This window comes from Myotis myotis, unplaced genomic scaffold, assembly GCF_014108235.1.
Source record: "Myotis myotis isolate mMyoMyo1 unplaced genomic scaffold, mMyoMyo1.p scaffold_m19_p_3, whole genome shotgun sequence".
Lineage (NCBI taxonomy): Eukaryota > Metazoa > Chordata > Mammalia > Chiroptera > Vespertilionidae > Myotis > Myotis myotis.
In genome coordinates, this window is record NW_023416335.1 from 96,190,194 (window position 1) to 96,215,257 (window position 25,064).

At 39.7% G+C, this 25,064-nt stretch overlaps 1 protein-coding gene across 3 annotated transcripts in view; it reads right to left on the reverse strand.

Moving 5' to 3' along the window:
- STARD13 (StAR related lipid transfer domain containing 13) overlaps window positions 1-25,064 on the reverse strand; it is a 234,079-nt gene that overhangs the window by 110,990 nt on the left and 98,025 nt on the right. The window contains exon 1 of one of the 3 annotated variants that reach the window (XM_036299161.1): window positions 19,647-21,150. The exons of the other annotated variants lie outside the window; for them this stretch is intronic. Coding sequence (XP_036155054.1) covers window positions 19,647-19,698 — 52 coding nt within the window. The 5' untranslated portion in view covers window positions 19,699-21,150. Of the gene's footprint in view, window positions 1-19,646; window positions 21,151-25,064 lie in introns of those variants that run through there. 3 annotated transcript variants of the gene reach the window in all.

A 25,064-nucleotide genomic window follows, 5' to 3' on the forward strand; every position in this document is an offset into this window, starting at 1 on the left:
AAGTATACTATTTTACATAATCTTTAAATGAAATTGTAATCATTTTCACTTGACAATGCATTCTGAACCTTTTCCCATGCCAACAGATGTTGTTCTCAAACATTCTAGATGGATGAATAACATTCCTATTGCTATTACTTTAAAAAGCATCCTGTTTTATCAATTCAGGCTTTCATAATTATGGGCTAAAATAATAAATCCAGTTCTCTGGAGGATTTAATTATAAATATAAAGAATTTTTCCAGAACGTGCATACTGTTGAATGTATTTCAGGGAGTACTTCTGGGTAGACATTTCTCATGTTATTTTACATTCTGGATTAAGACAAATTTCATATGGTTTTAATTTCTATTCTCAGCATACTTCAAAAAGGAAATTCTAAGTGGAAGTTTCTGCATACACCAGAACTATGTTTAAATGATGCTACAGGGATATCTTAAACTAACATGTCAGGAAGTTGAAAGTTAAGGGAGTCTATGTGACTTCTCAAATCTTTAAATAAGTAAAAGCAAAATGTGACCAAATTTCTAAAACTAGCAAATTCACCAAGAATGCATCTCTTTAGAAAACAAAACAAAACAAAACAAAACAAAAAACAGTTTTATTTTTGTGCAGGGTTAATGTTATTGCTTTAAAGGGGAGTTTAAAATGAAGATACAGGGGGGTAATGGGGGGGTGAGGACACATATGTAATACCTTAATCAATCAAGAAATTTAAAAAAAATAAAATAAAATGAAGATACATTCTAATTTAATTTTGCTCTTAACTAATGGCTTACCTATTACTCAAACAAAACTCACATTTCTTCTCTTATTGGATATTAATACTTAGTTTTTAGGAAAATATTTAAAAATTCTCACCCAAAGATTTATTTTTATTGATTTAAAAAATATATATTTATTGATTTCAGAGAGGAAGGGAGAGGGAGAGAGATAGAAACATCAATGATTAGAGAAAATCACTGATTGGCTGCCCCCCACTGGGGATTGAGCCTGCAACCTGGGCATGTGCCCTTGAGTGGAATCTAACCCGGGACTCTTCAGTCTGCAGGCTGATACTCTATCCATTGAGCCAAACTGGCTAGGGCTGTTTTTATTGATTTTAGAGAGTGTGGAAAGGAGAAAGAAAAATATCAATGTGAGAGAGAAACAATGATTGGTTGCCTCCTATATGCATCCTGACCAAGCATCAGACCTGCAACCTAGTTATGTGTCTTGACCAGGAATCGAACCAGCAACCTTTTGATGCACAGGATGATACTCCAACCAACTGAACCACCCAGCCAGGACTAACTTAAACACCTTTAAAGAAAGATCATGTGTTCTAGAATTTATTTGAACTATGGGCTTGATACTTAGTTTTATAAATTAACTTTTTTAAAAAAGTCAGTTTGTTTGGGAGATGTTCCTTTATATGAGGGCATAAGAAGGCTAACTGGACAAGATAGATAGCACTGCATAAAGCTGATAGAAGCAAGGACCGAGTGCCAATCCTGGCTTCCCCTGTCATTACCTCATAATCTTAGATAAATTAACTTCAGCATATCTTAGTTTCCTTATCTATAAAATGGGAATAAACAAAAGTGTCTACCTCAGAGCATTGTTGTAAGGTTGAGATGAGTTATTGACTGTAAAGTGATTAGAGAAGTACCTGGGGCATGGTATTTGTTACTATTACTTCAGTGGGGCTTATTGTTACTTCCTATAATAGCAAGTAGTGGTTCTGATGGTCTCTGGTTCTCTCCACTCAGTTCTCCTTCATTTGGCCTTCAAAAGTAGAAGACATTTGTCCAGACATCTGTTGAGTGCCCATGATGTGAAAAGCCTATTGGAGGATGCATGACTGTGGGTGACTGGGTCCTACCCTGAAGGTCCCTAAGTCAACCAGGGAAGACAAAGACACATCCAGGCATCACTACAATCCAAGAAAGTAAAAGCCTTCTGTAGCAGGACCAAATCCTCCAGCGATCAGAAAAAGAAGGGACATTTTGGAAAAGGTGACCAGAATAAGCTTAGAAGGTGAGATGAAATTTGAGCTAAAAGATGTTTAGCTAGCTGGTTCTTCCTGCAGCAATGTCCCTTCTGCTTTCCCACTGGGCTGGCATTCTTGAGCATTTGGGTCCTTCCTAAAGTGGATGCTTATCCTTCTCCATCTATGCCTGCAGGAGTACCTTGGGGCCAAATGCCACTCATCCCTTTAACCCAAATTCTTATGAGAGGAATCTCACAGATAATTTACTTATTTATTTATTTATTTTGCATTCTAGAAGATCTCCTTATACTCTTTCAGCTAAATAATACTGTATCATAGGAAGTCATGCTTCACACAATACAATGCTATTTAACAAGATATAATGAGAGTAAAAAATGAAATATGCCACTGCAGAAAATGGCAAGAGGGTCTCCACAGGCTGTTACTTTTAGGATATGAACATCAGGTTAGGGAAGACAGTCTTGCAATGATAGTTTACAATGTGCTGCCAGTTAATAAGTAAACTGTTAGCATGATATGTGGGAATCTCAAAGGCAAATGTGTTTAAATATTACCAAACACATTAGAAGCTTGGGAAAGAAATCTGTATCAGACATGTAGGTGCATTAAGGGAATTTCCTTCAGAAGATTATTTTTCCATGTTATGAGAAAAAAAATGAACAAATAAATAAATTCTGAGCAAGGAATATGAGCTTCCTGTGGAGTAATGACTGGGAGAAGTTGGGGATTAATGTAGCGCTCAAGTTCAATGGCCTCAAGGGGTCATGAATCTCCCAGACAGACTTCCTGTCAGGTCATTCCCACTATTAAAAACATCCTAGGTGTGTATTCAGGGATCTGCTTTGTGAAGAGGCAACTGGGGAAGTAATTCAAATACTTCAAAGCCTTTACATTTAAAAGCAAACAAGTATTTTGCTTTTATGCTTAAAATAATTATAATTAATATTGCATGCCTGCTCACATTATACCTAATGTTGAACAGAAAATTTAGAAAGCAGTCCTCTTTGAATCTTTGTCCCCAAAATAAGGAACACAGACATTTATTTATTTGTTAAAAATTGAGGTGAAGTCTGTCTTGCTTAGAATAAGGCATGAAGCAGTGGTTCTTAACCTGTTGACTTTAGATAAAACGCAGAAGACTGGAAACTCTTTGTAATCAAATATTGTTATGTAGGAACTTTATTTGCTGAGGCTACATAGCTTTTATCAAATTCTCTGATTCACATATTCTTCCTTTAAGGTACTCACATGTAGCCCAAGAAGGAAAAAGCTTTATGCACCTTGTCACTTTAAAGGGGGCCAACTTTCCCAGCCTCTGTTCCATGTGAGCTATTTTTTTTTTTAATTTTGGGACTTAGAGATATGAATTATTTCTTTCTCTGTCTCACACACACACACACACACACACACACACACACACACAAATGTATATAGGTGAACATACATTCTGTAAACACATAAACAAAACTGCAAGCATCGTTAAATAAATAATTGAGATTTTGTATCTTTTTAAATTATGACTTTGCAGGCAGGTATACATCACCAGATTGGAAAACAGATTGCATCTTTGCGTGTCCAGTTCTTAGTCTGAAGCAAATTAATGTTGAATAAAACACTATATTAAAAGGAAAATATTGGGAGATCAAAGATGGCTGCCAATGGGACAGCAGGCTGCAAGATAGTGTGTGAGTGAGAGAATTAAAGGAGAGTGCATGGAGGTGTGGGGTGTGTCTGTATTTGTGAGGAAGGGACAGCTATATCCCAAGGGACTATTGGGGATTGGTGGACCACCCCACCCCCCCCACCCCCTGACCAGGCAGTCTCTACTGAAGCTGAAATATATCCCAGAGCAGCTGGCTCTCCTGCAGACGCTGCGCCATCTTTAAGGGGAGACTGGCTGTGATCGGGAGACCAACTGTGATCAGAACCCCAGCCTTACCTTCAACCTGGGAGACTTCGGATACCTCCCAGGATCTTACAACCACAATGCCCAGAGAACAGCTACCTCAGCTGTGAACCCACAAATGCTGGAACTCCAGCCTCCCCAACCATGGGCACCTGGGAGGTCTGCTCGGGGGGAGACAAAGTGGCACAGAAAACACGGACAGGTTCCACGGCTTCTCACAGAGCAGACAGAAAGAGAAGCTGAATCAAACAGAAACCACCCAGAACTGGTGAATTAAACACAGCTGGTGAAGCAATCCACAGACAGAAAGTTCAGATATTGCCTAGAGAAAGTCAATGCAGGAGAGAGAGAGCTACAAAACCAGAAATTCTGAGAAGAGCAATCATGGGGAGACAAAGAAACAGCCCGCATATAAAAAAAAAAAAAGAGAGAGAGAGAGAAATCACCAGAAAAGGAAGTAAATGAAATGGAAGCAAGCAATATGACAGAGAAAGAATTCAGAGAAATGATCATAAGGTTGCTGAAAAGGATGGAAGACAAATTCAACAATATGTGTAAGAACCAAGAGGAAATGAAGAAGAACCAAGAAGAAATGAAAAATGACATAGCTGAAATAAAGAACTCAACAGAAAGCATCAACAGTAGACTAAGAGAAGTGGAGTACCACATCAGTGAGCTGGAAGACAAGGTAGGTAAAAATACCCAAGCAGAGCAGCCTCTAGAAAAAAAAAACTTAAGAAACAGAGGGAGAGCCTAAGGGTACTTTGGGACAACACAAAACAACATGTGCATAATAAGGGTGCAAGAAGGAGCGGAAACTGAGCAAGGAATAGAAAACCTGTCTGATGAAATAATGACATAAAACTTCCCTGATATTGAGGAAAAAAAACTCACACAAATCCAAGAAGCTCACAGAGTCCCAAACAAAGATGAACCTCAAAAGATCGACAAAAGACACATTATAATTAAATTGGCAAACACCAATGACAAAGTAAGAATCTTCAAGGCTGCCAGAGAGAGACAGAAAGTTACCTAAAAAGGATCCGCCATCAGACTAGCGAAGGATTTCTCACATCAGGCAAGAAGGGAATGGACTGAAATATACAAAGTGATGCAAAGCAAGGGACTGAATCCAAGGATACTACACCCAGCAAGGCTATCAGTCAAAATCGAAGGTGAAATCAGGAGCAACGCAAACAAAAATGGACTAAGGGAGTTTATTACCACCAAATCAGCAATGCAAGAAATGCTAAAGGGTGTGCTATAAAAAGAAGAAATATAAAGGGAAGAAGGAACACAGGCATAAAGTAAAAAAATGGTGACAAACAAGTACCTATTTAATCTAATAAAAGAGACATATGCAAATTGAGTGTAACTTTGCTACACCCCAAGCCACGCCCACCAGCCAATCAGAGCGACTATATGCAAATTAACACAACCAAGATGGCGGTCGGCAGCCACGGAGCTGGAGCAAGCAGGAAGCAAAGCTTCCCACCTGCCCTGGCCAGCTGTGGCCTCCGCTGAAGGCAACAAAGTTTCAATTGTAGAAGATAAATAAATCCCAGATACCTGCTTCCAGCCAGCCTCCACTGGGAGCTTGGGTGGCTGGGGGCCGTGGCCAGACTGCAAACAGCCATCAGCCCCTCACCCAGGCTGGCCAGGCACCCCAGCGGGGACCCCCACCCTGAAGGTGCTGTGCCAGCCTGCAAATAGCCATCAGCCCCTCACCCAGGCTAGCCACACCCTCAAGGGGTGAGGGTCCCTGCTGGGGGGCTTGACCAGCTTGAAATAGCCCTCTACTCCTCACCCAGGCTGACCAGGCACCCCAGTAGGGACCCCCACCCTGAAGGAGCTGTGGCCAGCCTGCAAACAGCCCTCAGCCCCTCATCCAGGCTGACCAGGCACCCCAGTAGGGACCCCACCCTGAAGGAGCTGTGGCCAGCCTGCAAACAGCCCTCAGCCCCTCACCCAGGCTGGCCAGGCACCCCAGCAGGGATCCCCACTCTGAAGGGGCTGTGGCCAACCTGAAAACAGCCCTCAGCCCCTCACCCAGGTTGGCCAGGCACCCCAGCAGGACCCCCCTCCCTGAAGGGGGTATGGCCAACCTGTAAATGGCCTTCAGCCCCTCACCCAGGCTGGCCAGGCACCCCAGTGGGACGCCCACCCTGATTCGAGACACCCTTCAGGGCAAACCAGCCAGCCCCAACCCATGCACCAGGCATATAATAAAAGGGTAATATGCAAATTGACCCTAACAGCAGAACCACTGGGAATGACTGGTCAGTATGACACACACTTACCACCAGGGGGCAGATGCTCAATGCAGGAGCTGCCCCCTGGTGGTCAGTGCACTCCCACAGGTGGAGCTCTGCTCAGCCACAAGCCAGGCTGATGGCTGCCAGCACAGCAGTGACGGCGGGAGCCTCTCCCGCCTCCTCAGCAGCACTAAGGATGTCCGACTGCAGCTTAGGCCTGGTCCCCGCTGGCAAGTGGACATACCCCAAGGGCACACATTTTTGTGCACCGAGCCTCTAGTCAATAATAACTTTGAATGTAAATGGATTAAATGCCCCAATCAAAAGTTCAGTGGATAAGAAAACATGACCCATATATCTGCTGTCTACAGGAAACCCACCTCAGAAGAAAGGACTCACACAGACTGATGGTGAAGGGATGGAAAAACGTTTTTCAGGTGAATAGAAATGAAAAAAAAGCTGGGGTAGCAATACTTATATCTGAAAAATTAGACCTTAATGTGAAGGCCATAACAAGAGATAAGGAAGGACACTTCATAATACTAAATAGAGCAATTCAACAAGAAGATATAACTCTTGTAAACATATATGCACCCAATACAGGAGCACCCAAAAACATAAAACAACTTCTGGAGGATATCAAGGGAGAGATTTACAGCAATACAGTCATAGTAGGGGACTTTAATACCCCACTAACACCACTGGAAAAATCCTCTAAACAAAAAAATCAGCAAAGAAACATCAATATTAAATGACTCACTAGATCAGATAGAATTAATTGACATCTTCAGAACATTCCACCCCAAAGCCACAGAATATACATTCTTTTCAAGTGCACATGGGCAATTTTCAAAGATAGACCACATATTGGTACACAGGCAAAGTCTCTTCAAATTCAAGAAGATAGAAATCATATGAAGCATTTTCTCAAATCACAATAGCATAAAACTAGAAATCAACTACAATAAACAATAACAAAAAATCAAACACCTGGAGGGTAAATAGCATGCTATTAAACAATCATTGGGTTACCTAAGACAGTGGTTGGCAAACAGTGGTTCGCAAATCACATTCAGCTCTTTGGACCCTTTAGTGTGGCTCTTCCACAAAATACCACATGCGGGCATGCACGTACAGTGCGATTAAAACTTCGTGGCCCATGCACAGAAGTCGGTTTTCGGCCTGGGTTAGTCTATTTTGAAGAAGTAGCATTAGAAGAAGTGCGGGGTGTCGGTCGGTCAGGCAACGGGAGACGCGGCACAGGCGGGCCGTGCGATACACAGCGCGGGGGAGGTACATTGTTTTGAGGTACATTCACTGAGGTTGACCCCTTCCAACTCTCCCACCCACACTCGCCTATCTGAAACAAGTATAAAAGACGAGTGTGGATGGGAGAGTTGGAAAGGGTCGACCTCAGCGAATGTACCTCAATCAGATTGAGAATGTTTTTAGCAAAGGCCAGCTTAGGAGTACCCTAATTAAGTTAATAACAATGTACCTACCTATATAGTTTAAGTTTAAAAAATTTGGCTGTCAAAAGAAATTTCAATCGTTGTACTGTTGATATTTGACTCTGTTGACTAATGAGTTTGCCAACCACTGACCTAAGAGATCAAAGAAGAAATAAAAAGCATCATGGAAACAAATAACAATGAAAATTCAACAATCTAAAATCTATGGGACACAGCGAAAGCAGTCTTGAGAGGGAAGTTCATAGCTCTACAGGCCTATCTCAAAAAAACAAGAAAAAATGGTAATAAATTATCTAAACCTACAACTCAGAGAGTTAGAAAGAGAGCAACAAGAAAAGCCCAGCATAAGCTGAAGGAAGAAAATAATAAAGATCAGAGCGGGGATAAATGATATGGAGACAAAAACAAAACAAAACAAAACAAAAAATACAAAAGATCAACAAAACCAAGAGCTGGATCTTTGAAAGGATAAACAAGATTGATGAACCTCTAGCCAGGCTCACCAAGAAGCAAAGACAGAGGACCCAAATAAGCAAAATCAGAAATGAAAGAGGTAAAGTAACAACCGATCCCACAGAAATGCAAACAATTATGAAAAAAATAGTATGGGAGAGTCCTGTGCTGTATGTGAAAAACATGTTCGGTATTGTTATTTAATTTTGGAAAATGAGGTGCGGGGACACCCATTGTTTTCATGATACAAACCACAGAAAGTAAAATTCCACAGTATATTCTTGGCTATTGGATTAAGACATCCTCAAGGAGGGGTGTGCAATTTTTAAAATATTTTATCAGAGGGAGACGGAAGATGGCGGCGATATAGGCAGACAAGTCCCAGGTCGTGTCCCAGAGCAAATGGAGTGAGCAGCTGAAACTAATAACACCCACACCGAATTGGTGAAATTGCTCAGCTGGTGAGACGGTTTGCAGCCGGGAAGAGCAGAACTCCCCTGGAAAGGTAAGAAAAAACAGGGATTTGGGCAGGAAAGTTTGCCAGACCTCTGAGCCCAGAGAGTCGGAGGGAGACCGTGTCTGCCGCGTCCCTTGGGACAGGCACAGCCCCTGACAGGGGAAAGGAGAACCATGGGATTCCTGGCGCCGCCGGGGGAATTGAGAGCTGGGTTCTGTGATCACAGAGGACTGAGCCTAAAGGGGGCAGCCTGAAGAGCTGACCAGACCATGCAGTCCAGGTAAGAGAAGAAGCTTACAGAAACCAAGCCTTCCCTGATGCCGCGGCTGGCGTTTGTTTGTTTGTTTTCACTGAATCCTGTTCATGGGACATTTCAGATACAGACACTCACCTGTGCTGAAGAGAGGGAGAGTGTGTGGAGGAGTGGAATCTGGGGAGAGACTGAGGAGAGAAGGGGGGCCGGGAGAGGTGGCAGCGAATTGAGTGCTGAGACACCCCTGAGCCCAGGACTGGGGCAGCCATTCTCTCCAGAGAGTGAGACTCCTCCCCCCTGCCCCCAGGCAAGGAGCACAGCCACACCCAGATTCCACCCTGTACGAGATCAAGGATTAAAATAACCTGATCAGTCCCTGGGAGTTAACAGGGTCTGGCCTATAGAGGGATTTTCAATTCCAGCAACAACACAGAGCCGGTAACTAACTATTACGCAGCCAGCTCTGGGCAGTGAATTTCCACTGGAAAGAGAGGCCCTATAGCCTCAGAGGCCAACCCCAGAACACTGCCACCCAGAGGCTGACCCACAAACTGACTCTTTGCTAAACACAAAATAAGGCAGTCTGGGAAACAAATGCGGCCTGCTTTAAAATAAGGACTGTGGTTTACAACACAGAGGAACAGTGTATCGCAGGGAAACTCAACACTCTCCTGAATACCTGGCAGGTCTAAGGCAATCCAGATTGAACAACAGAAGAACCGAGGGACCTTAACTACTGGAATTTTTTTTTTCTTTTTTCACCTTTTAACTAAGAAACCAATTTTTTTTCTATTTTTTTTCTTCTTTTTTTTCTTTTCTTCTTTTTTTCTTTTTTCTCTTCTTTTTCCATCACCTGATTTTACGCTTTTAATTACTACCTTCTTATTTTTAACCAGTATTATTACTGCTACCATTCTACCATTTTTTAAAGTGCCATTTTATTTTCTCTTTATTTTATTTTGGCATTAGTGTTCTCCATTCCATTTTCATCATTATATTATTGGTTGTTTCTAGTTTGCATTCATCTCCAGGGAGCTGTTGCTGGAATTTGATGGGATTAATGGCTGTTCTATAGGAGTATTCTCCTCATATAAAAAGTCTCTTCCCCTCTTCCACTTCATTCTCTCTTTTCGCTCTTTTTTTTTTCTTTTCTTTTCTTTTATTGCTTTTATTTTCCCCCTTCCTTTTTCCCAATTTCATTTTTGCACTCCTTTTTTTGGTCCCTACTTTTCTTTTCTTTTTTCTCTTTTCTCTTTTTTTCTTCCTTCTTCCTTATCCCCTAATTCTCTTAATTTGGGTGGTCACCTTTATTTGGGGTTATTAATATCATGAATATATTTGTGTATAGTGCCTGGTACGTGGTGCCATGTTGTGTTGTATTTTGTGCCTTTAAATCAACGCAGCAGATCCAAGCAACAGCAACCTCCTGAGCACCACACCCACTGCTGAGGAACAGCAGCTGTACGTGAAACCTAGCCCCACCAGCCAGAAGAGCCACCACAGCTGTGAACAGCACCCACCAGAGGAGCTGCTGCCAACTGAAGAGCAGCTGCTACCGCAACCGCCCGAAGAGCAACCACAGACCAAGGAGTCACTGCCACCAAGGGAGCAACCACTGAACGACTCAACGTCTAGATATGTCAGTCAGATCAAACATGGGTAGACAAAGAAACCCCCAAAGGAAAGAGAAGGAGGACTCTCCAGAAAACCAGCTAAGTAATACAGAGGCATGCAACATGACAGAAAAAGAATTCAGAATAAGGGTCCTAGAGTGCATAAACCAGATGGAGGAAAAAATCGACAACCTCTACAAGAAGCAAGAAGAAACAGATGAAAAAATCGATAACATATGGAAGAAGCTAGAAGAAACAGATGAAAAAATCAACAACTTAAGTAAGACCCAAGAAGAAATGAAGAGTGATATAGCTGCAATGAAAAAACACCATTGAAAGTATCAACAGTAGACTAGGAGAAGCGGAGGACCGAATTAGTGAATTAGAAGACAAGGAAGCAAAACACACCCAAAATGTACTGCAATTGGAGAAAAAAATGAAAAGACAGGAGGAGAGCCTAAGGGAGCTTTGGGACAACATGAAACGAAACAACATACGAATAATAGGGGTACCAGAACAACAGAAGGATGAACAAGGATTAGAAAACCTATTAGAAGAAATAATATCAGAAAACTTCCCTGAGGTGGGGAAGAAAAAAGTCACACAAGCCCAGACAGTCCCAAACAAGGTGAACCCAAAAAGACCCACACCAAGACACATCATAATTACCATGGCAAATGTTCAGGACAAAGAGAGAATCTTACAGGCTGCAAGAGAGAGACGGAAAGTCACATACAAGGGATCTCCCATTAGATTGTCAAATGATTACTCAACAGAAACACATCAGGCCAGAAAAGAATGGACAGAAATTTCCAAAGTGATGCAAAGCAAAGGACTGAATCCAAGAATACTCTATCCAGCAAGGCTATCATTCAAACTTGAAGGGGAAATAAGAAGCTTCACAGACAAAAAAAGGCTAAGGGAGTTTATCACCACCAAGCCAGCAATGCAAGGAATGCTAAAGGGACTGGTATAAAAATAAGAAATAAAAAGCTCAGAAAGAAAACAGCCACACAAAAAAAGAAATGGCTACAAACAAGTACCTTTCAATAATAACTTTAAACATAAACGGAATAAATGCTCCAACATAAGACATCGAGTGTCTGAATGGATAAAAAAAAAAAACATGACCCATACATCTGCTGTCTACAAGAAACCCACCTCATTAGAAGGGACTCACACAGACTGAAAGTGAAAGGATGGAAAAATATCTTTCAGGCAAATGGAAAGGAAAAGAAAGCTGGGGTAGCAATACTTATATCGGACAAAATAGACCTCAAAGTGAAGGCCATAACAAGAGATAAGGAAGGCCACTTCATAATACTAAAGGGATCAATACAACAAGAAGATATAACCCTGGTAAACATATATGCACCCAATGCAGGAGCACCCAAATTCATAAAAAAAAAACTCCTGGAGGATGTCAAAGGAGAGATCGACAACAATACAATCATAGAAGGGGACTTTAATACACCACTGACAGCCCTGGATAAGTCCTCTAGACAAACAATCAGCAAAGATACAGCAATCCTAAATGACTCACTAGATCAGATGGACTTAAAAGACATCTTCAGAACACTTCACCCCAATGCCACGGAATATACATTCTACTCAAGTGCTCATAACACATATTCAAAAATAGACCATATATTGGGTCACAAGCAAAGTATCCCCAAATTCAAGAAGATTGAAATCATAAAAAGCGTCTTCGCAGACCACGATGGCATAATATTATAAATAAACTACAATAAAAACAACCCAAAATACTCAAACACCTGGAAGCTGAATAGCATGCTATTAAATATTGATTGGGTTACCAATGAAATCAAAGAAGAAATTCAAAACATCCTGGAAACAAATGATAATGAAAACACAACAATCCAAAACCTATGGGACACAATGAAAGCAGTCCTGAGAGGGAAGTTTATAGCTCTACAGGCCTATCTCAACAAACAAGAAAAAATGGTAGTAAATCATCTAACTCTACAACTCAAAGAATTAGAAAGAGAGCAACAAGAAAACCCCAGAGTGATCAGAAGGAAGGAGATAATAAAGATCAGAGCAGAAATAAATGACATAGAGACCAAAAAAACAAAACAGAAAATCAATGAAACCAAGAGCTGGTTCTTTGAAAGGATAAACAAGATTGACAAACCTCTAGCCAGACTCACCAAGAAGCAAAGAGAGAGGACCCAAAGAAACAAAATCAGAAATGATAGAGGCGAAATAACAACAGACCCCACAGAAATACAAATGATTGTTAAAAAATACTATGGAGAGCTCTACTCCAACAAACTAGACAACCTGGAAGAAATGGACAAATTCCTAGAAAAATACAACATTCCAAAACTCAATCAGGAAGAATCTAAAAATCTCAACAGGCCAATAACTATGGAAGAAATTGAAGCAGTCATCAAAAAGCTTCCATCAAACAAAAGCCCAGGACCAGACGGCTTCACAGGGGAGTTTTACCAAACATTCAAGGAAGAAATAAAACCTATCCTCCTCAGACTACTACAAAAGATTCAAGAGGAAGGAACACTTCCAAGCTCATTCTATGAAGCCAGCATCACCCTAATACCAAAACCAGGTAAAGACAACACAATGAAAGAGAATTACAGGCCAATATCCCTCATGAACATAGATGCCAAAATCCTCAACAAAATCTTAGCAAATCAGATCCAGCAGTACATCAGAAAGATCATACACCATGACCAAGTAGGATTTATCCCAGGGATGCAAGGATGGTACAATATCCTCAAATCAATAAACGTGATACATCACATAAACAAATTGAAAGAAAAAAACCACATGGTCATATCAATTGATGCAGAAAAAGCATTTGACAAAATTCAACACCCATTTTTGATAAAAACTCTCAGCAAGGTGGGAGTACAAGGATCATACCTCAACATAATAAAAGCCATATATGACAGGCCCACAGCCAACATCATACTCAGTGGACAAAAACTAACACCATTTCCCCTAAGAACAGCAACAAGACAGGGATGCCCCCTCTCATCACCCCTGTTCAATATAGTACTGGAAGTGTTAGCCATTGCAATTCGGCAAGAAGAAGAAATAAAAGGCATCCAAATTGGAAAAGAGGAAGTAAAACTGTCCTTATTTGCAGACGACAGGATATTATACATACAAAACCCTAGAGACTCCATCAAAAAGCTACTAGACTTAATACATGAATTTGGCAATGTAGCAGGATACAAAATTAACCCCAAGAAATCTGAGGCATTTCTATACACCAATAGTGAACTTTCAGAAAGAGAGATTATAAAATCAATCCCGTTTACCATCGCACCAAAAAAATTAAAATACCTAGGAATAAACTTAACTAAAGAGGTAAAAGACCTCTACTCAGAAAACTACAGGACGTTGAAAAAAGATATAGAGGAAGACATAAACAGATGGAAGAACATACCGTGTTCATGGATTGGTAGAATCAACATCATTAAAATGTCCATACTACCCAAAGCAATCTATAAATTCAACGCACTTCCCATTAAAATACCAACGGCATACTTCAGAGATCTAGAACGAACTCTCCAAAAATTCATCTGGAATAAAAAAAGACCCCGAATAGCTGCAGCAATCCTGAAAAAGACCAACATAGGTGGGATCTCAATACCAGATATCAAGTTGTATTACAAAGCCACTGTTCTCAAAACTGCATGGTACTGGCACAAGAATAGGCATATAGATCAATGGAATAGAATAGAGAGCCCAGAAATCGGCCCGAACCAATATGCTCAATTAATATTTGACAAAGGAGGCAAGAACATACAATGGAGCCAAGATAGTCTCTTCAAGAAATGGTGTTGGGAAAATTGGACAGATATATGCAAGAAAATGAAACTAGACCACCAACTTACACCATACACAAAAATAAACTCAAAATGGATAAAGGACTTAAATGTACAACAGGAAACCATAAAAATTCTAGAAGAATCCAAAGGCAACAAAATCTCAGACATATGCCGAAGCAATTTCTTCACTGATACAGCTCCTAGGGCACTTGAAACTAAAGAGAAAATGAACAAATGGGACTACATCAAAATAAAAAGCTTCTGCACAGCAAAAGAAACCATCAATAAAACAACGAGAAAACCCACTGTGTGGGAAAACATATTTGCCAATGTCATATCTGATAAGGGCCTAATCTCCAAAATTTATAGGGGACTCATACAACTTAACAAAAGGAAGATAAACAATCCAATCAAAAAATGGGCAAAGGACCTAAATAGACACCTTTCAAAAGAGGACATTCAGAAAGCCAAGAGACATATGAAAACATGCTCCAAGTCACTAATCATCTGAGAGATGCAAATCATAACAACAATGAGGTACCATCTCACACCTGTCAGACTGGCTATCATCAACAAATCAACAAACGACAAGTGCTTGAGAGGATGTGGAGAAAAAGGAACACTTGTGCACTGCTGGTGGGAATGCAGACTGGTGCAGCCACTATGGAAGACAGTATGGAGTTTCCTCAAAAAACTGAAAATGGAACTCCCATTTGACCCTGTGATCCCACTTCTAGGAATATATCCCAAGAAACCAGAAACACCAATCAGAAAGGATATAGGCACCCCTATGTTCATAGCAGCACAATTCACCATAGCTAAGATCTGGAAACAGCCTTAGTGCCCATCAGTAGATGAATGGATTAGAAAACTGTGGTACATCTACACGATGGAATACTATGCTGCTGTAAAAAGGAAGGAACTCTTACCATTTGCAACAGCATGGATGGAACTGGAGAGCATTATGCTAAGTGAAATAAGCCAGTCAATGAAGGAAAAATACCACATGATCTCACTCATTCATGGATAATAGAGGTCATTATAAACTTTTGAACAATAATAGATACAGAGGCAGAGCTGCCTCAAACAGATTGTCAAACTGCAGCGGGAAGGCCGGGGAGGGTTGGGGGGCAGAAGGTAGGGGGGAAAGAGATCAACCAAAGGACTTGTATGCATGCATATAAGCATAACCAATGGACATAAGACACTGGGGGATAGGGGAGGCTAGGGGACTGTCTAGGGCGGGGGGATAAAATGGACACATGCATAATACCCTTTGTAATACCTTAAGCAATAAATAAAAAAAAAATAGTATGAACAACTCTATTACCACAAAATGGACAACCTAGATGAAATGAACATATTCATAGAAAAATACAAGCTCCCAAAACTCAAGGAGAATTAAAAAACCTGTAAAGGGCTATATCTACTGAAGAAATTGAAGCTGCGATCAAAAATCTTCCAGCAAACAAAAGCCCTTGTCCAGATGGCTTTACAGGGGAGTTCTACCAAGCATTCAAAGAAAACTAAAACCTATCCTTCTCAGACTATTCTAAAAAATTTAAGAGGAAGGCACACTTCCAAGATCTTTCTATGAAGCCAACAGTACCCTAAACCCAAAACCAGATAAAGACACCACAAAAAAAAGAACTAAAGGCCAATATCCTTGATGAACATAGATGCTAAAATCCTCAACAAAATTCTAGCTAATCGGATTCAGCATTACATTAGAAAGATTATACACCATAACCAAGTGGGATTTATTCTGGGGATGCAAAGATGGTACAATATCTGTAAGTCAAAAAATGTGATACATCTCAACAAGTTGAGACACAAAATCACATAATCATATCAATGATGCAGAAAAAGCATTTGACAAAATCCAACACTCTTAATTGATAAAAACTCTCAGCAAAGTGGGAATAGAGGGGTCATACCTCTACATAATAAAAGCCTTATATGAAAACCTACAGCCAACATCATACTCAATGGGCAAAACTAAACTCATTTCCCCTGAGAACAGGAACAAAACAGGATGCCCACTTTCACCACTCCTGTTTGATATAATACTGGAAGTGCTAGCCATAGCAATCAGGCAAGAAGAAATAAAAGGCATCCAAATTTGAAAAGAAGTAAAACTGTCCTTATTTGCAGATGAATGATACTACACATAGAAAAAACCCAAAGACTCCATCAAAAAACTACTAGACCTAATAAATGAACTTGGAAATGTATCAGGACGCAAAGTTGACACCCAGAAATCTATGGCCTTTTTATACACCAATAATGAACTCTTAGAAAGGGAAAAAAAAAAAAAAAAAAAAAAACAATCCCATTTACCATTGCACCAAAAAAATTAAGATACCTAGGAATAAACTTAACAAAGGAGGTAAAAGACCTGTACTCAGAAAACTACAGGACATTGCAAAAAGAGGAAGAAGATATATACAAATGGAAGAACATACCATGTTCATGGATTGGTAGAATCAACATCATTAAAATGTCCATACTACCCAAAGCAATCTACATATCCAAGATGGGAAGCCATAAAAATCCTACAAGACTCTATAGGCAGCAAAATAGCAGACATATGTTATAGCAACATCTTTATAGACACAGCACCTAGGGCAATAGAGACTAGGGAGAAAATAAACAAATGGGACTACATCAAAATAAAAAAGTTTCTGCACAGCAAAAGAAACCATCAACAAAACAACAAGAAAGTCCACTGCATGGGAGAACATATTTGCCAATGATATTTCAATAAGGGTTTAATCTCCAAAATTTACAGAAAACTCATACAACTTAACAAAAGGAGATTAACAATCCAATCAAAAAGTGGGCAAAGGATCTAAATAGACACTTTTTGAAAGAGGACATACAGACAGCCCAGAGTCATATGAAAACACGCTCAAAGTCACTAATCATCCAAGAGATACAAATCAAAACAACGAGATATCATCTCACACCTGTAAGAATGGGTATCGTCAACAAATCACCAAAGACAAGTGCTGGAGAGGATGTGGAGAAAAAGCAACCCTCGTGCACTGCTGGTGGGAATGCAGATTGGTGCAACCACTGTGGAAGACACTATGGAGTTTCCTCAAAAAGTTAAAAATGGTAAACATATATGCACCCAATACAGGAGCACCCACTTCTAGGCCTACCAGTATATCCCAAGAAACCAAAAACACCAATCAAAACGGATATCACTGTACCAGTTAATAATGCGGATTTTGTAATCATGAAAACATGATAATTTCAACAGAAACATCAAAGGTGCTTTATTCAAAATAATGCCCATCGCTAGCTACACATTTCCCCCATCTTTCAGGTAATTTGTGGATACCGTCCCAATAGAACTTTTCTTGTTTTGAGGCAAACCATTCAGAGACCCAATTTTCCACTTCTTCGTACGTTTTGAAGTGCTGCTCAGAAAGTGCACATGCCATCTATCGGAACAAGTGGTAATCTGAAGGAGCAAGGTCTGGTGAATACAGTGGGTGGGTTAATACTTCCCAGGCAAGATCTTTTAATGTGTCTTTTACTGGTTTTGAAGTGTGTGATGGTGTAGCAAGTCACCTTGCTGTGTCTTCTGGCCCATTCTGGTCGTTTTACTACCAAAGCATGGTTCAAATTGATTATTCGTTGTTGGTAGTGATCAGTATTAACTGAAGACTTCACTGAACCCTTCTAGCAATTATGGTCTGAATCGCTCCATGATCTCTGGCCATCTTGAATTGTTAATTGGCCATTATATATAACCCTGACTTCCATCTCTTCATAGAATTAAAGTCTGATCACAGTACATTTGTAAACAGTAGAGGCTCCATACAAGTTTATAATGGTTGTAATTATTACAGCTACTGTTAATAAGTAACAAAAAACAAACTCGTACATGGGCATAGCTTATAATGATTAATGAGGAGGATAGATGGCATTTGGTCATTTCTAGAGATAGAAAAGCAGTTAGACCTGGAAGAAAGGACAAAATATCCTTAATAAAGTAAATGCAAGAACAGATAAGGCAAAGGAGACAGAAAGTTGTGATCTAAAACTTTCAGAAAAGGAGTCTGGTAGTAAAGAGCAGCACAGAGTATGACTTTACTACAGGGGTTCCTGAGCAAACCTCCTTATATCATAAAGTCTCAGTTTTCTCATCTGCAAAATGGTCATAACGTTGCCTAAAGTCTGCACAGCAGTTGTGAGGATGCGAGAGAAACTTAGTTTACCACTGCAATTCTGGTCCTGGCACAGGGCATTGGACTTAACTTTGTGTTTTATATGCATTGAACAAAAGTAATTATGTAAATTGACAAAACCCAGGCACTTAAAAAATGTGAGCCATTATTATTAACTGAAATGAGTACTTGTCAGATTTTCCTCAGATGGCAGAGAAAAATAAACAGATGCCCTTAATGATTTATTTGACATTTCCATCTATATCGAGGAAGAATATAACATGCCCACACTTGTTTTAATACAAAAAACATTCCCTCAAATTTTAAGAAAAGTGATGCTCAGAGAAGATGTACAGTCCTGCAACTTCTTATACTTCTCATGGTTCTGCAAGGCTGAATAGGCACAGAGGTAAATTTGTAAGAAAAATTTCACATTTAGAGAGTTGTTATTATTATTATTATTATTATTATTATTATTATTAAATAATAGCTTCCTACACACCAGAAAATGTTGGGTTCTGACAAATTTCAACTCAATGCAAGCCACGAGTACTTTATATTGGACCTACCAGTCTAATTTTAACAAACTGAGAGACATACAGACAATTGACAGTTGGCTCAGCTTAAGATCACAGGTCAGAGGTAGAATCTCTGCTGATCAACATCAAGTGCTGGCGTGAAATCAAAAACCTTCCTAAATATATTTCCATAAAGTAGCAGGAGATCTTATGTTCTGAAGGCAATTTATGCATTTTATTTAGTAACCTAACCAACATCCTGAAACGATAACTTCAGAGAGAGAACTCTAATTTGATCACTTATTCTCCTTTTAAAATCCTTCCTGGCTCCCAAATCCCTCCAAAGTAAAATCCTAACTTCTGAGAACAGTTTACAGTTCTTGAGCTCACCTGGGTCACTGGCATGTCCTTCTGCATCTCAACTGCCCATGTACCCTGGATGTCAGTGGTATTAAATAACTCACAGCTCCCTAGACTGGCCACTATCTCTTCCATCCCATCCTCAGTTCCCTGCAGGTACTTTTCCTGTCTAGAATGACTTTCTCCCACTTCATCTGACTAGACAATTCTCATTATTCTTTTTTCCTCTATTGCTTGAATTCTCAGCTCTAGCTCTACCTTCTCTGTGAAGTCCTTCCTGACCACCCAACTCTTGCCACACAGGGAAGTAAGGTTTGCCCATCTCTCCTTTTCACCCTCTGTGTACTTCTTGCTGTGCACTTACCCTGGCACTGGAATTTTTGGTTACTCTGCTTTCTGGTTCCTTCCTCAGGCATTGTCTTTGTATATCCTGCACCAGCACAATCCGAAGTACCTCAAGGGGGCTTGGTTAATGTTTGCATGGCAAACTGAAGAAGCTTCCAGCACAGAGGCTCAAATAAATTTAGAGTAAGGAGTCCTTCCTCTCTGGTGTTTCCGGCCATTAACAGTGGAGAAGAACCTCACTGCTCCCTAGTGACCCATGAGGCATCAGCTAAGAATCCAAGCCTCCACACTTCCTTTCCTTATTGTTTACTTTCACATTTAAAAGGAACACCATGGATTTGCATCACAGTCTTAAAATCAAGTCACAGAGAGAAAGGATTTTTTTGGAACAGAAAGAACCACACATTTTCTAATGAATTAACCAACTAAGTATAACTAAAATGTAAGGTGGAGTATGTCTACGTCTCCACATAATCAACAAAGCCTTTAGGTAGTGAACAGAACTCTCTACTCATAGAGAAATAGCTCGAGTTCCTTATAATTCCAATGCTTAATATTTTATTTAAAACTTCCAAATTTTTTCTTACATGCCCTTCAATTCATAAATATAGTTTAAAAACATTCTATAGGTGACTACTAGTAGCAAAGTGATGTTTCTAAAAGACTTCCTTTTTGGTACAAAAAGTACCCTCACAGAATCACACAGTTACTAATGAAGCCATGTTAACAACCTCTTTTAAATTCTCTGTCAAATGCGGTTTCTCCTTACAGTCTAAAAAGTATACTATTAACTACATATTCTATAAACTCATTTGTTTCATAACACAGTAATGGCATTAATTTAGAGTATCTGAAATTAATAATCCCAAGATAGTAACAATAATGAAAATTTTCATACATCTTCGAAGTTTACCAAATTCTAGGTTTTAAGATTATCTTTGGCATAATGGTTTCTATTAGGAAAGCCCAGAGAACACTAAATTACCAATAAATTCTTCCAGAAACCTCTAATAAAACTTCTTCAAAGACTTACAACCATTCTCCTTCAGCATCCTATTGGTACTTCCTTCCAATCACTCTGTGAACACTGATGGGAAACAATTCAGGGGAGGGCTTTGAGATGCTTGTCTGGGACAGTGGGGAAGTATCACACTAATGCTGATGTAATTGTTATTTCAGAAATTCTAGCCCCGATCACTCTCCCTTCTGGATCTAGTCTTCCCCGACTATCCACTCACCTGACACGAGGGGGACCATGAGTCATTTCCTGTCCATTAAACTTGTGGCTAAACTGCCCCTTCTGTAACAGCCTTAAACTGAGGGGTATGATGAGAAAGACTGAGAGTAAGGGTGTTGCCTGGAAGGCAGGCAGAGGGGAGAGAGGGGTTCCACTCCATCTATACTGGAAAGGGAGGTTCCCAACACTGCCAACTCTTGATTTTGAGGGAGATAATTATTGCCACCACAGTAATTACCTGAATTGTGCAGTATTTAATACTTGATTTATCTCCAGGATCCTGATTCAACTTTTCACCTTTCCACTGCTTATTTGTAACTAGAAAGACTGAAAGTTAAAGAAATAAAAAGCAAATTCTTCAATTGCATATTTATGAAAAGTCTGGGCAAATTTGAGACCTATTTAAAAATAGTGGTTGGATATGCTTCTATTTTATTGAGACCAGTATTCTTTTTTTTTGTCACTAATATTAATAAATTGGATGTAGTATACTAGTCTTAGTTATTCAGGTCAGTTTTTTCTTTTGTTTTTTAACCCTCACATCGAGGACATTCTTTCATTGATTTTTAGAGAGAGTGGAAGAGAGAGGAAAAGACAGAGAGAAATATCCATGTGAGAGAAGCACATTGATTGGTTGCCTCCTGCACGAGCCCAACCAGGGCCTGGGCCAGGGAGAAGCCTGCAACCAAGATACGTGCCCTTGACCGGAATCGAATCTGGGACCCTTCAGTCTGCAGGGTGATGCTAGCCACTGTGAGCCAAACCGCACTAGGGCATCCAGGTCAGTTTTTAATAAAAGACTTTTTTTACTATGGTGAATTAAGATTGTGGCAGAGATGAGCTTAGTATTTTACAAACATGTAGGTCAGGGATAGGGAACGTCCAGCCCATGGGCCCTATAATGCCTGAGAAATCATTTGGTCTGGCCCTGCCAAGGGATTAGGGGTGAGTTAATTAAACGTTGGGCCAAATACAGCAGGCTAGTTTTTAAGTTGATAATTTTGTATGGCTTATAAATGATGTTATAAATATCCAAAGAGCTCTTGGCAGAAGAAAGGTTTCCCATCCCTGATGTAGGTGGACTATGATTTGCAGGTGCTCCCCCCCCCCCCGCACCCCCTCCCTCCCCCCCCACACACACACACCTGCCTTATGTGAGGCGGTTCTATGCAAAGGCACCTGGGTGATCTGCCATGTGATCTACCAATCCCCTCTCCTCTCTCCACCAGTGGATGTCCCAGTGCTCAGGTGACCTCAGAAGTTGAAGGATGAGGTGGGGACTTTTGAGTTGGCTTGGATCTAAAGCAGAGTGTCTTGTCCTCATGTGCATGCAAAAAAGAAACTTTTAGTTGATTGATAATATATTTAGAGGACAGAGACTGCAGCCTTATTTGATGTTGAATCTCCAATGGCCACCTATGCCTGGAAAAGACTAGGTATAAGGCCTATGTTTATGGAATAATGAATGTTTAATGAGTCACATGGTATGCACATGAAAAATTATAATGCACACAGAGAGTTAATGCTGAGAAAAATTTCTGGTGATTCTCACACACACAAACATACTCAACTTCCCTCTAAATATTATTTAAAAACTGTTGATTATTATGCCCATTATTGTTCTCATGGAAAGATTCAAATTTTTAAAAATATACTTTTATTAATTTCAGAGAGGAAGAAAGAGGGAGAGAGATAGAAACATCAATGGTGAGAGAATATTATTGATCGACTGCCTCCTGCACACTGGGGATCGAGCCCGCAACCCAGGCATGAGCCCTGACCTGGAATCAAACTGTGACCTCCTGGTTCTTAGGTTTATGCTTAACCACTGAGCCACACAGGCCAAGCAATCCAAACTTAATATGTACTACACTAAGATAGATTGTGAAACCATTTTTTAAAAAGGGATTCAATTTCTCTCCCCACCCTACCCTAAAAATAAACCTGGTCTCAATTGACTGAACAGGTTTATTTTACTGCTCCTCAGTTATAGCGACTCAAAATGCATTTAAAAAAACACTTTGGGGCCATCCAGACTTTTTTTTTAATATATTTTGTTGATTTTTTATAGAGAGGAAGGGAAAGGGATAGAGAGTTAGAAACATCGATCGGCTGCCTCCTGCACGCCTCCTACTGGGGATATGCCCACAACCAAGGTAGATGCCCTTGGCCAGAATCGAACCTGGGACCCTTCAGTCTGCAGTCCGAGGCTCTATCCACTGAGCCAAACCGGTTAGGGCGGGCCATCCAGACTTTAATGGCAGATCTGTCAAGGAGATATTGATGGGGGGTAGGTTTGCCTGTTCCATGTTCTCTTCATAAATAAACATCTTGCCCTTATCAGACTAGTTTGTGAGTCCTTGAACATGATAAATGGTAAAATACTTTGCCTTAAAAACAAAACCCACAAATCCTTTTTTACATTATTTCAGGCTAAACTTGATTTCTAGGCTTATGACTATAAGTGATATTTGGTGGCTCATTTTCACACTATGTGTGACTAGTTACTGGGACAGATATTCTGTGTCTGCAAGGATAAGTCAATGATTCCACACTTTATATTTATGCTTCTCTCTTGTCATTTAAAAATGTTTCTTTCTTTTCTTTTTATTATTTAAAAAGTAACACAATGAATAGCTTGATGCCTCATAAAATCATAAGGAAGAGTTAGAGATCAAGATTTTTTAAATTCCTTTACTATATTTGCAAAAGGTGATAGCAGGCACATTTGTAATTTGGTTGTAATCGCTAATTTTAAGTACTATTGCAAAAATGATGATCCCAAACCTAACAAGATTTATGTTATTTTAAAATTTAGCTTCTCAACACTTTTTGGAATAAAACAACCTTCTCACTCTACTAGGTACCTTGTGATCACCCACTAAGTTCACATAAATATTTGATTAAAGTTCCTTGTGGCTAATAAATGCCTAGTTGAGCTTATTTTGCTCTGAACCTGTTTTATTTTAAAATATTTTAAGGATTTACTGAGATAGGCATGAAAGCAAAACTCCACAAGTTTTTAAGCATGTGGCTCTTAGCACTACCACTACCACAATAGATAAAAAATTGCACCCATTTCTCAATGTAACCAATATAAATTACATACTCTTACAAAAAAAATAAGCTTTCAAAACAAACAACAAAACTGTTACTGCAATTCATTATCATACTCGAGCCTCCAAAAAGATTGTAGACTTTTGTAAACAGTTTACAAGGTACATTTATTTATTTTTAATTTTTTAACTCCTCACCCCAAGGGCAGAGAGAGAGAGAGAGAGAGAGAGAGAGAGAGAGAGAGAGAGAGAGAGAGAGAGAAAGAAAGAAACACTGATCCATTGTCTTCCACATGCTCCCCAACTGGGGATCAAACCCACAACCCAGTTATGTGCCCTGAAGGGGAATCAAACTGGCAACCTTTTGGTGCACAAATGATGCTCAACTAATTGAGCCAATCAGGCCAGGCAAGGTATAGTTAATTTAATAAGTTATGACATGAAAAAAACTATATACACAATTTTCAACTTTTAAAGTGTATTTTCTTTTGGGAAGCTTTGATGATTGGCCCACTGTGAATTATTAGATAGTAAATAATTTATGAATGCTTTTATTGAATTTTACATAGTCATCTGTTTGTCATTGTCTATTTATTGTTGCCAAGAGTTTTATAAAAATTTCTTTTTAATTTTTTTATAGAATGTATATACACAGGAAATTAGAAAAAAACAAGATCCTATAGAAGGCAAAGACTTTTACAGAATAGGTTGCTGCTCCAAAGGAGAGACAAGAGATGCCAAATGAAGCAATAGGACAAAGTGACCAGCTAGCTGTGTAACTTTGGGCACAACACTTGAAACTCTCTAGTCTCAGTCTTCTTGCCAATAAAATGAGCTATATCCAAAATCCTATGATTTGTTAGATGAAGGGTTATGCTGACAATATCTGAAGTCATTGAGGCCAATGTCCCCTTGGAAACAGTGTCACAAGATCCAGAGAAAATAAACTATGCCTCTGTACAGGCTACGTGAGTCTAGTCAATAGCCACACCAGTGCTTACGGAGTCCAAGAAAACTCACATAAATGTTGTAGAAAAATTCAGGTCCCTCCAACACTTTGTTGCTAGGACAGCATTGTTGACGAGCACTAATCCAAATACTTTATTTGATTGCATATTGTGGTATCTGACACAGCAAGTGAAAC